The sequence below is a fragment of the Saimiri boliviensis genome, chromosome 1 (assembly GCF_048565385.1).
Source record: "Saimiri boliviensis isolate mSaiBol1 chromosome 1, mSaiBol1.pri, whole genome shotgun sequence".
Taxonomy (NCBI): domain Eukaryota; kingdom Metazoa; phylum Chordata; class Mammalia; order Primates; family Cebidae; genus Saimiri; species Saimiri boliviensis.
In genome coordinates this window covers 38396826-38409793 of record NC_133449.1, presented here as the reverse complement: position 1 = coordinate 38409793, position 12968 = coordinate 38396826, and the positions used below count along the sequence as shown (strand labels likewise).

Here is a 12968-nt window from a genome sequence, read left to right as displayed (position 1 = left end):
AAAAAAAAAAGGAAAAAACAGCAACAACCAAGAAATGTTTTGGGATTGGGATTCATACTCAGATCTCTGGTCCAGTGTTGTCATATGGGTCACTGCACCTGATCATCAAACTATGTTGATATTTTGAGTCTGTACTCAAAATATCAACATAGTTTTCCCCCACCTGGCTGCTATGTGGTTAGTCACCCAGAGCCACTGCACCGATATTCACACTTCTTGGTGCTTAAAAAAAAAAAGGCATATGCTTGTTCTGCTTTCAGAAGGAAACAAAATAAGAAAGAAAGGGAAGAAACAGGAAAGCCATTCAAGGAAGACTGAGCAAGACTGGTTTTGTGCTTTTGTGAGCAAGCCTGGTTTTGTGCTTTTGTGCCAAGGGATACTTTCTATGAGAATACATATATTATATGTCTATTTTTACAAATACTTGTTGTTTAGGTGAAAAGCCCAGAAGAGAAATTTCAGAAGACCAGTACTGGAGCTGTCAGAATGCAACCAAAATCAGCTGAGTTGAAGTTTGTCACCAAGAACGATGGATATGTACACATTCACCCTTCATCAGTGAACTATCAGGTCAGAAGGGTGATGTATACTTATGTTTACAGGTTGTCCGTGGGTGGGAAACACGATTCCTTAAATTCAGCCATACCTTGTTCTACCACTTGCTGTACCCAGCAGCACCACTGACTTAGGGAAGATTGAATAAGAATAAACAGACTGGAAATTGGACTATTTCTGGAAAGACTATTTCCATGTGAAGAAAATTCTACTGAATACCAAAAAGTGCTCGAGCCTGCTCAGATATAAAATTGTTTCTTTGCAATGGTAATTGAAGTCATGAGCTAATTACATCACTGAATCTGTGCCTTAAAAGGGAATGAATGACCTATTCTTGCTGATCTCACTTCCTCAGCTCTCAGCCTCCCACTGTGAGGCTTCTGCCCCCACCGCTTCGCTAAATCCATCAGAGGTTACAATCACTTATTAGTTGTCAAAGCCAGTGCCATCCCTTGGTCCTCATCATATCACCTCTCACATGGTATTTGACATTGCTAATCTCTCTTCCTCTTGAAATTCTCCTTGATGTTATTTTTGCTTCTGAAATATCACTTTCTTCTCTCTCTCTCTCTCTCTGGTCACCCCCTCTATCTCCTTTATTAGTTTCTCTTCCTTTGCTCTGAAACAGTGGTTCTATCCTTTGTCCTTATCTCTCACCATCATGCACTCTTTCTGAACCACCAAAGGCACAACATCACTTACACTTCCCAACCGCCACTTACACACAGACACAGACTCTCTCTCCAGACCTGCAGTTTTTTTATGAGCTTTCCTGCTGGAGAACATCAGCTAGAAGTCTTTTAGTCATCTCAAACATAAAAGCTGAAAAATCAAACTCATTATCCTCAATCCACTCTTCTCTTTCTGTGCTGTCTTTGGAATGACACCATCAAAATCAGAACCCTGAAGTCACATAGATCCCACTTCTTTTCTCACTCCAGTCCAACTGGTCACCAGGTCCCAGCAGTGCCTCCTTTTTGACATCTCTAAGATTTGCCTTTTATCCCCACTGCCACTTCCTTAGCTCAAACCCCAAACATCCATTGCCTGAAATGCTGTAATAATCTTACTTCTGGTGCTTTTTCTCTCCAACCTTCTACTCCTCTGCTGCAAGAATTACCTTTACAAAACATATATTTGACCATTTCAATTTCCTGCTTAAATCTTCATATCCAGAGTGTACTACACACTCTCACATGACCCTTCACATGGCCCTTCCTATACCATGTCCCCAAGTTTGAAGTGTTCAGTCTAGTCTGTTCTCTGGAACTACTGAGGACAGTGTCCACAAGGTACAGAAAGGATTTCCCTAAGCTCAAGGACTTTGAGAGTCAGGAGGTCATCTGCCATTTCAGCTATTAGGAATCAGAGGCCTGAGTTAGCTCCATGCCTCCTCCTTTATATATATATATATGTTTTATTTTTTGCCTGTTTCTCCAAGAAAGAACTATTCTTCTTTTGAGAATCCAAATCGTTCATGTATCCATGTAATATCTACTAGTGCCTACTCTGTGCCCAGCACTGTTGTAGGCTGTTGAGGATATGGAAGAACCTGATGGACACAGTCTCTGCCCTTGAGGAGAGCAGGCAATGCATAAGTAAACGGACTCTCAGGTGATGCTATCTAGCAAAATAGAGCAGGATAGAGAGACAGAGAGTGACAGGAAAGGGGTCCTGCATGTGGGTGGTCGGGGAGGAACTCCATGAAGAGAAAACAACTGAGCAAATCCAAAATGAAGAGCGAGTCATGCCAATATAGAGAAAGGAGAAACATTTCAGCAGAGGATATAAGTGCAGATACCACAAGGTGGGAGTGTATTTGGTGTGTTCCAGGAAATGCTCGAAGAGACCAGTGGAGTGGGATGATCAAGGGTGAGAGTGGTGGGAGAGGCACAGGGACGAGCAGGCAGGAGCGGGGTGGGACAGACCTGTAGCCATGGTAAGGACTTTAGCTTTTATCCTCGGAAACCACTGGAGGCTTTTGAGCCATACTTAGACTTAATGTTTTTATTTTTATTTTATTTATTTATTGAGACAGAGTCTCTCTGTCACCCAGGCTGGAGTGCAGTGGCACAATCTCAGCTCACTGCAACCTCCACTTCCCAAGTTCAAGCGATTCTCCTGCCTCAGCCTCTCAAGTAGCTGGGATTACAGGCATTCGTCACTGCCCCCAGCTAATTTTTGCATTTTTAGTAGAGATGGTGTCTCACTATGTTGGCTAGGCTGGTCTCAAACTCCTGGCCTCTGGTGATCTACCTGCTTCAGTCTCCCAAAGTGCTGGGATTACAGGCGTGAGCCACTGGCCAGTCTCATGTTTTTAAAAGATTACCTTAATTGCTGCATAGAAAAGAGACAATAAAATGCAAAAATAGAAGTGGGGAGAGCACCTACTCAGTGGTCTATGTGAGATGACAATGGTTTATACTAAGTTGGTAGCTGTAGGCCGTGTACAGTGGCTCACACTTGTAGTCCCAGCACTTAGGGAGGCTAAGGTCACTTTGGGTGGTTGACTTGATGTCAGGAGTTCGAGACCAGCCTAGCCAACATGGTGAAACCCCATATCTAGTAAGAATACAAAAATTAGCTAGGTGTGGTAGCGCAAGTCTGTAGTCCCAGCTACTTGGGAGGCTGTGGCAGGGGAACACTTGAACCCTGGAGGCAGAGGTTGCAGTGAACCAAGATCACACCACTGGGCTCCAGTCTGGGTGACAGAGAGAGATTCCATCTCAAAAAAAAAAAAAAAGCCTGGGCATGGTGGCTTACACCTGTAATCCCAGCAATTTGGGAGGCCAAGACAGAAGGATTGCTGGGGCCCAGGAGTTCAAGACTAGCCTGGGCAACATGGTAAGACCCTATCTCTACGAAAAAATTTTTAAAATAAAAGCTTTTTTTTTTTTTAACACAAGAAGTGTGAGACGCTTGTTAAATGTCTAAGAGGAGATGTAAAGTTGGTAGTCATACATGCTAGTTTGGAGCTTAGAAAAGGCACAGGCTGGAGATAAATTTGGGGAGTCATATAATGGACAGGCAGTATTTAAATCCATGGGATTGGTGGGATATTCCCTTTTTGTTGCCAGTGAGATCACTGATATCATCTGAGGTGTTTTTGTTACAGGTGAGACAATTCGACAGCCCCTACCTGTTGTACCATGAGAAGATCAAAACTAGTCGGGTATTCATCCGAGACTGCAGCATGGTGTCTGTATACCCACTGGTCTTGTTTGGAGGAGGCCAGGTGAATGTACAGCTTCAAAGAGGAGAGTTCGTTGTCTCCTTGGATGATGGTTGGATCCGTTTTGTAGCTGCTTCCCATCAGGTAAAGGGAGAATTGGTCTCTTCATGAGGTTCAGGCCATGAGGGGCTTTGACAATATGAAGTTAGGAAGTCTAGTTCATTCCTCTAGGGACCAAGGTAACAGAGCTAATTAAAAATGAATGATGGCCGGGCGTGGTGGCTCAAGCCTGTAATCCCAGCACTTTGGGAGGCCGAGGCGGGTGGATCACGAGGTCAAGAGATCAAGACCATCCTGGTCAACATGGTGAAACCCCGTCTCTACTAAAAATACAAAAAAATTAGCTGGGCATGGTGGCACGTGCCTGTAATCCCAGCTACTCAGGAGGCTGAGGCAGGAGAATTGCTTGAACCCAGGGGGCGGAGGTTGCGGTGAGCCGAGATCGTGCCATTGCACTCCAGCCTGGGTAACAAGAGCGAAACTCCGTCTCAAAAAAAAAAAAAAAGAGTTCCAGAAAGGACACTGGGAGGGTAAGTATGGTATGGACTGGGGTTGGTGTAAATGGCTAGGACAGCCAGGCGAGGTGGCTCACACCTGTAATCCCAGGACTTTGGGAGGCTGAGATGGGTAGATCATGAGGTCAGGAGTTTGAGACCAGCCTGACCAACATGGTAAGACCCCGTCTCTACTAAAAATAAAAAAATTAGCTGGGCACAGTAGCACACACCTGTAATCCCAGCTACTGGAGAGACTGAGGCAGAAGAATTGCTTGAATCTCGGAGGCGGAAGTTGCAGTGAGACAAGATCACACCATTGCACTCCAACCTGGGCAACAGAGTGAGACTCTGTCTCAAAAAAAAACCTATTAGGACAGAAGCTATAAAGTGAGGGTGCTGGACATTCCTTACTATTGTATAAATAATAGATGTTCACCAAAGAGAAGTCAGACAATATACACAAACAAAAATAAATAAGTGAAAAACACCCTGATTCCACCACTACCATTTTGAAAAAAAAGATAATAGGTCTGAATTCCTCCTTTGTTCTCAGGTCTCAATTATTTACTATATGGAATCTCTGTGAAAAACATTTCATGGGGAGTACATGTTTAGGAAGTAAAACTTCAGCTGGGTGTGGTGGCTCATGCCTGTAATCCCAACACTTTGGGAGGCTGAGGCAGGCAGATCACCTGAGGTCAGGAGTTTGAGACCAGCCTGGCCAACATGATAAAACCCTGTCTCTACTAAAAAATACAAAAAAAAGTAGCCAGGTGTGGTGGCGGGCACCTGTAATCTCACCTATTTGGGAAGCTGAAGCAGGAGAATCTCTTGAGCCCAGGAGACAGAGGTTGCAGTGAGGTGAGATTGCACCATTGTACTACAGCCTAAGTGACAAGAATGAAACTCCATCTCAAAAAAAAAAAAAAAAATATATATATATATATATACACACACACACACACATATACATAAAAATACAAAAAAATTAGCCAGGCATCACATGGCAGGCACCTGTAATCCCAGCTACTCAGGAGGCTGAGACAAGAGAATCGCTTGAACCCAGGAGGCAGAGGTTGCAGTGAGCTGAAATCGCACCACTGCACTTCAGCCTAGGTGACAGAACAAGACTCCATCTCAAAAAAATAGATAGATAGATAGATAAAACTTCAGGCTGGGCACAGTGGTACACACCTGTAATGCCAGCTGTCAGAGGCTGAAGTGGGAGGATTGAACTTAAGAGGTCAAGGCTTCAGTGAGCCGTGATTGTACCACTGTACTCCAGCCTGTGTGACAGAGTGAGACTCTGTCCTAAATAAATAAATACATATTCATTTTAACATCTGCATCTGTTAGAATTCTGTTACAAGCAGATATACCAACTCAAACATTTAAAAAATGGATTGGCATATTTAACTGTAAAGTCTAGAGCAGAGGTGTCGAACAGAAATATAATGTGACCCACATAATGTAATTTTAATTGTTCTAGTAGCCACATTTTTAAAAGTAAAAAGAAATAGATGAAATTAATCAATATATTTTATTTAACCTAATACATCCAAAATGTTTTACATGTAATCAATATAAAAATTATTGAGTTTACATTACCTTTTCATATTAAGTCTCAAAATATATCTATTTTATGTTCACAGCACATCTGAGTTTGGACTGGCCACATTTCATGTAGACATTAGATAAGTCACTTGTGACTAGTGGCTACCTTACTGGACAGTGCAGGTCAAGAGGGCCAGGCAGGTTGGTTTGATTTAGCAGTTCAGTGGTGACAAAAACGTGGCTAACCTTGTGGTATCGAAATGGCTGCAATAGCTTCCTGGCATCACATATGTACAGCATACTGTCCAGAAGAAGAGCCAGAAACTTTCTTGTCTACAAGCTTAACCAAAGCTCCCCTCCTGAACCAGTTCCTGTGACCAAAGGGATGTTCTGAACTTGAAGACTTGGAGTACCTGAGCCATTCACCCAGGCAAGGCTCATAGTGTGAACCTCAGTTAGAGCAGGGTCCAAACTGCATGGTTTCCGTACAGTGGGCAAGGGGCAAAACAGATGTTGGGAAGATGTCTACAGTGCCGAGACACCACCGTAAGCAAAATGCTATAAAAGCATACAGTGTATCCCAAAGCTACAGAGATTTATTTGTTTATTTATTTATTTTTTCCCCAAGACAGAGTCTCACTCTGTTGCTCAGGCTGGATTGCAGTGGCAAGATCTCAGCTCACTGCAACCTCTGCCTCCCAGGTTAAAGCAGTTCTCTGCCTCAGCCTCCCAAATAGCTGGGATTACAAGCGTCCACCACCCCCTAGCTAATTTTTGTATTTTTATTAGAGACTGGGTTTCACCATGTTGGCCAGGCTAGTCTTGAACTCCTGACCTCATGATCCACCTGCTTCAGCCTCCCAAAGTGCTGGGATTACAGGCCTGAGTCACCACACCTGGTGCTACAGAGATTTTTTATTCATCTAATATCTACCACTTTTTTTGTTTTTTTGAGATGTAGTTTCACTCTTGTTGCCCAAACTGGAGTGCAATGGCATGATCTTAGCTCACTGCAACCTCTCCCTCCTGGGTTCAAGTGATTCTGCTGTCTCAGTCTCCCAAGTAGCTGGGATTACAGGCATGCACCACCATGCCTGGCTTATTTTGTATTTTTAGTACAGACTGGGTTTCTCCATGTTGACCAGGCTGGTTTCGAACTCCTGACCTCAGGTGATCGGCCCACCTCAACTTCCCAAAGTGCTGGAATTACAGGCTTGAGCCACTGCACCCGGACTATCTACCACTTTTAATGACCCATTTTCCTTCTTCTCCTCATGGGATAAATCATAAAAATTGATCAAACTTTAAAATGGAAAACACTATATAAAAGCCATACTTCCAGACTGAATCTTTTCTTTTGGCAGCAGGAGTTTGGGGGCGGGATAGAGTCCCACTGTTTCACCCAGGCTGGAGTGCAATGGCATGATCTCAGCTCACCGCAACCTCTACCTCCTGGCTTCAAGCAATTCTCCTGCCTCAGCCTCTTGAGTAACTGGTATTACAGGCCTGTGCCACCACAACCGGCTAATTTTTGTATTTTTATTAGAGACAGGATTTCAGCATGTTGACCAGGCCGGTCTGGAACTCCTGACCTCATAATCCACCCACCTTAGCCTCCCAGAGTGCTAGGATTACAGGCGTGAGCCACTGCGCCTGGCCTGAATCTTTTTTTTTTTTTTTTTTTCTGAGACGGAGTCTCCCTCTTCTCACCCAGGCTGTAAGTCCAATGGCACCGTCTCGGCTCACTGCAACTTCCGCCTCCTGGGTTCAAGTAATTCTCCTGCCTCACCCTCCTGAGTAGCTGGGATTACAGGCACCCACCACCACACCCGGCTTAATTTTTGTACTTTTAGTAGAGACGGGGTTTCACCATGTTGGCCAGGCTGGTCTTGCACTCCTGACCTCAGGTGATCCACCTGCCTCGGCCTACCAAAGTGCAATTACAGGCATGAGACACTGCGCCCGGCCGAATCTTTTCTTTAGATGAGATGTGATAGAGGCACCCTTTTATAATGGACTTCATTTAGTTTATTACAAAGTAAAAATATGTTTAGGTTTTTTTGCTCCTAATATAGTTTACAATTAGTACCAGAAATCTAAATAATGGTAATCATAACTGGAATATTTCCCTCCAGCAACCTATCCGGGCTGTTGCTCCAAGCACTGCTTATATTGTAGCTTTCATTTTAGGTGGCTGAATTGGTAAAGGAGCTTCGTTGCGAACTTGATCAGCTTCTCCAGGATAAAATTAAAAACCCAAACATCGATCTGTGTACATGTCCTCGAGGATCCCGGATCATCAGCACGATTGTGAAACTTGTTACCACACAATAAAGAGCAGTCTTAGAGAGTGCTTGCTACTCACCTGGGAAATAACAGCAGAACCTCTACCTCGAACTAAAGACCTGATGGGGCTGGCCCTGGTGGAGGAACCCAGGGCCTGCAGTCCCAGGCAGCTGAGGCAGCACATACCCTAACAAAGACTTGGCCACTCCCAGCACAATTTGGAGTGTCAAGGGTGAGAGCCTAAAACCCAGCTTGCCTTTCTATTCTAGTGACTGTTCTAGAGTGAATTGAGTTCACCTGATAACACAAAAGTGAATGTATAATACAATTCTGTTTTAATCTGTGTATTCTTTTTCTCCTACTTTTTACTGGGGTGAGACGGGGCATGAGGAGAAATAAGCCTTTATTTTTTCTTTCTTTTCCTATTATCAAAGCTCAACTGAGAGAAGTCAGAACAGAGAAGGGGAAAAAATATTATGTGAACAAGAAAAATTAAAATTTCATTTTTAGGCTATTGGGTACTAAATAAACTTGACTTGTGAGGGATTTTTGTTTTTACTCATTAAAGGCCAACTTAAAAAAAATTGAATGAGTTCTCTTTGGGTATTAAAATGCAAGCCGGTCTTATTGATAACACTCCTATTCTTAAAAGAAGAACAATCTGGATGTCTTCATTCTCAAAGTTCTACATTTAGGAATCTTTACTCTCTCCTATGAACTCACCCAGATGAAGTGATCACCGAAGGAGAATTTTTTTTTTTTTTTTTTTTTTTTTTTGAGACGGAGTTTCGCTCTTTTTACCCAGGCTGGAGTGCAATGGCGCGATCTCAGCTCACTGCAACCTCCGCCTCCTGGGTTCAGGCGATTCTCCTGCCTCAGCCTCCTGAGTAGCTGGGATTACAGGCACGAGCCACCATGCCCAGCTAATTTTTTGTATTTTGAGTAGAGACGGGGTTTCACCATCTTGACCAGGATGGTCTCGATCTCTCGACCTCGTGATCCACCCGCCTCGGCCTCCCAAAGTGCTGGGATTACAGGCTTGAGCCACCGCGCCCGGCTGAGAATTTTAATAATATTCCTGAAGCAGTGTTGGCATGGATGCGATCAAAATGGTTGCCATCTGATTTACAGCCATTACAATGCTTTCCATGAAATTGTTTCTTTTCTTTTTTTCCCTTTTTTTTTTTTTTATAGACAGTCTTGCTCTGTCACCTACACTGGAGTGCAGTAGTGTGCTCACTGCAACCTCTGCCTCCTGGGTTCAAGCAATTCTCCTGCCTCAGCCTCCTGGCAACCATTTTGATTGCATCCATGCCAACTCTGCTTCAGGAATATTATTAAAATTCCCCTGAGTAGCTGGGATTATGGCACCCACCACCACGTCCAGCTAATTTTTTGTATTTTTAATAGAGGTAGGGTTTCACTATGTTGGCCAGGCTGGTCTCAACTCCTGATCTCAGGCGATCCACCTGCCTTGGCCTCCCAAAATGCTGGGATTACAGGTGTGAGCCACTGGGCCCAACCAAAATCTCTTATTTTCAACCTCCACTTAGGTTAATGGGGCACTAGCATTTTGAAAATAATAGGGGGGTTACATTTTCCCTGGACATCTATCAGTGTGGCCAGGAAGGATCCCAAATTGCTGAGTAGAAAAAATATTTGAGCCGGGCGAGGTGGCTCACACCTGTAATCCCAGCACTTTGGGAGGCCGAGGCAGGCCAATCACTTGAGGTCAGGAGTTCAAAACCAGCTTGGGCAACATGGTGAAACCCCTTCTCTATTAAAAAATAGAAAAATTAGCTGGGCATGGTGACAGCCACCTGTAGTCCCAGCTACTTGGGAGGCTGAGGTGGGAGAATCTTTTGAACCTGGGAGGTGGGGGTTGCAGTGAGCCGAGATTGCACCATTGCACTCCAGCATGGGCAACAGAGTGAGAGAATTCGACTCAAAAAAAAAATAGACCTTAGGACAGGGTCACTATAGGTTCCATACTATGGATAGAATTCAAACGAAATCAAAACTATCTCACTGAAATCAGCGAAAATCAGTGTTCACTTTTCAAGGTATTATTTTAGTTAAGTTTTCAGGAAGTCTCCTGTGCTATCCAAAATGATCATTAGCAAGTATATTTAAGCTCTGGTGCACTTGAAGAGCTTAGACTCTAAGCAGTATTTTTAAAAGGCATCGATTCATGTCATCGCTTTAAATAAAAAACATACATATGCAAGCACCCACAGAATCCAAATTCTGACTTGCTGTTGAAACAAGGCTCCTATTACGGAACTGATTAGGCTGAGACCTTTAGAAGAAATGAAGGAGAAAGCTGCATTAAGCCTCTAAAAAATTTTTCCTCTTTTTTCCCGTTTTTTGAGACGGAGTTTCACTCTTGTTGCCCAGGCTGGAGTGCAATGGCACAATCTTGGCTCGCCACAACCTCCGCCTCCCAGGTTCAAGCTATTCTCCTGCCTCAGCCTCCAGAGTAGCTGGGATTACTGGCATGTGCCACCATGCCAGCTAATTTTATATTTTGTATTTTTAGTAGAGACAAAGGCTGGTCTCGAACTCCTGACCTCAGGTGATCCACCCATTTTGGCCTCCCAAAGTGCTGGGATTACGGGGGTAAGCCACTGCACTGGGCTTTTTTTTTTTTTTTTTTTTTTTTTTTTTTCAGATGGAATTTCACTCTTGTTGCCAGGGCTGGAGTGCAGTGGCGCGTTCTTGGCTCACTGCAGCCTTCGCCTACCAGGTTCAAGCGATTCTCCTGCCTTAGCCTCACCAGTAGCTGGGACTACAGGCATGCACCATCATGCCTAGTTAATTTTGTATAATTTAGTAAAGATGGAGTTTCACCATGTTGGCCAGGCTGGTTTCAAGCTCCTGACCTCAGGTGATCCACCCACCTCAGCCTCTCAAAGTGCTGGGATTATAGGCATGAGCCATCACGCTCAGCCTAAAAAATCTTTTAAGAATCAGTTTTCACTTTTGGTGCTATTGTGATACTCATGCCACCCTAGCCAGAGCCATCTGCCCAAGTGGACCTGCAGCTTTTAACACAAGTTTGTCCCAGAGCACTCAGCTGGGAGATAATTAACAGCAAAACTTTCCACCCAGTGAAATTGGGAAGTCAGCTCTTGGATGGTCACTTCTAACCACATATAGATGCACAAAAACTGTCATGGTATAGATTTGCCAGAATGTGAAAAAGATTGAGACGCCTTGACTGTTGAGAAATACTAGGTGTGTGATTGCTGAGAAATCCTGAGTGTATGATAGAATAAATTGTTTGCTGAGAAGAAGGATGACAAGGAAAACCTAGCCACCACCCCACCCCATGTAGAAAACTATTTGGGGCATTCTAAAGGGGCAGGACAATATATAAATATCATACACCAGCTAAAACAATTCTTTAAGGCCGGGTGTGGTGGCTCACGCCTATAATCCCAGCACTTTGGGAGTCCGAGGCGGGTGGATCACGAGGTCAAGAGATCGAGACCATCCTGGTCAAAATGGTGAAACCCCGTCTCTACTAAAAATACAAAAAATTAGCTGGGCATGGTGGCACATGCCTGTAATCCCAGCTACTCAGGAGGCTGAGGCAGGAGAATTGCCTGAACCCAGGAGGCGGAGGTTGCAGTGAGCCGAGATCGTGCCATTGCATTCCAGCCTGGGTAACAAGAGTGAAACTCCGTCTCAAAAAAACAAAACAAACAAACAAACAAACAAAAAACAATTCTTTAAGTGTGGGACATCTGACCCTGCCCTTGTGGCTCCCTTGTGGAGAATACTTTTTAGTTTGTCTGTGATCAGTGGTAAGTGTGCACTAACTGCCTACTGGGTATATTTTTGTGTTATAAGAAAATACTGAACATTTGTTGTTAATAATAATCACCTGTTCAGAGAGAATAAACCCGTGGGTCAAAATCAGCTGGAGGCCCTCAGCCCAGAATGCTGTCAGCCCCTGAGGCTCTCAGCTCGGAAGGCTGCTGGCCCCTTGGATAGACCCACTTTGCGGTTCTATCTGGGTGTCTGCTTCTCAGTTCCTTCAGTGCTGCCTGGGTGGGGGTCTCTATGGTTGAGCTGGTCTCGGTGCTTGACATAAGGCATTAAGTAAGAAAATCCTCACCCCAGAGACTAAACTTCTTAAACTCAGAAGTAAAGGAACAAAATAAAAAATGAAATAAAATTACTTCTTTACGACAAAAGATCAGAATGCAGCCTGGCGCAGTGGCTCACGCCTGTAATCCCAGCACTTTGGGAGGCCGAGGCAGGTGGATCATAAGGTCAGGAGTTCAAGACCAGCCTGACCAACATGGTGAAACCCCGTCTCTACTAAAAACTACAAAATTAGCCGGGTGTGGTAGCGCATGCCTATAATCCCAAGTTATTTGGAAAGCTGAGGCAGGAGAATCACTTGAAAGGGGAGGCAGAGGTTGCAGTGAGCCAAGATCAATCGCACCACTGCACTCCATCCTGGACAACAAGAATGAAACTCTGTGTCAAAAAAAGAAAACAAAACAAAAAAAAGAAAAAAAGATAAATCAGAATGCAGTATAGTATTTCAAGGATTTATAACCCCCAACAAGATAGTCAGCATTTAATGTAATTTATGGAGAGCTTGGTAAATAATTTCTTAAATATTTGTTTTACTGGCCAGGTGTGGGGGCTCATGCCTGTAATCCTAGCACTTTGGGAGGCCGAAGTGGGTGGATCATGAGGTCAGGAGTTTGAGACCAGTCTGGCCAACATGGTGAAACCCCATCTCTACTAAAGACACAAAAAAATTAGCTGGGCATAATGGCACAAGACTGTAATCCCAGCTATTCTGCGGGTGGGGAAGGCAGGGG

The 12968-nt window shown here is 44.1% G+C and overlaps 1 protein-coding gene across 5 annotated transcripts in view; it reads left to right on the top strand.

Moving 5' to 3' along the window:
• Positions 1–8670, top strand: part of DHX57 (DExH-box helicase 57) — a 76771-nt gene extending 68101 nt beyond the window's left edge. For all 5 annotated transcript variants that reach the window (XM_039461773.2, XM_003926790.4, XM_074396173.1 and 2 more), the window contains 3 exons: positions 436–570; positions 3671–3871; positions 8029–8670. In XM_039461773.2, the coding sequence (XP_039317707.1) occupies positions 436–570; positions 3671–3871; positions 8029–8172 (480 nt within the window). In that variant the 3' untranslated portion in view covers positions 8173–8670. The remainder of the gene's footprint in view (positions 1–435; positions 571–3670; positions 3872–8028) is intronic.
• The last annotated feature ends 4298 nt before the right edge of the window (positions 8671–12968 follow it).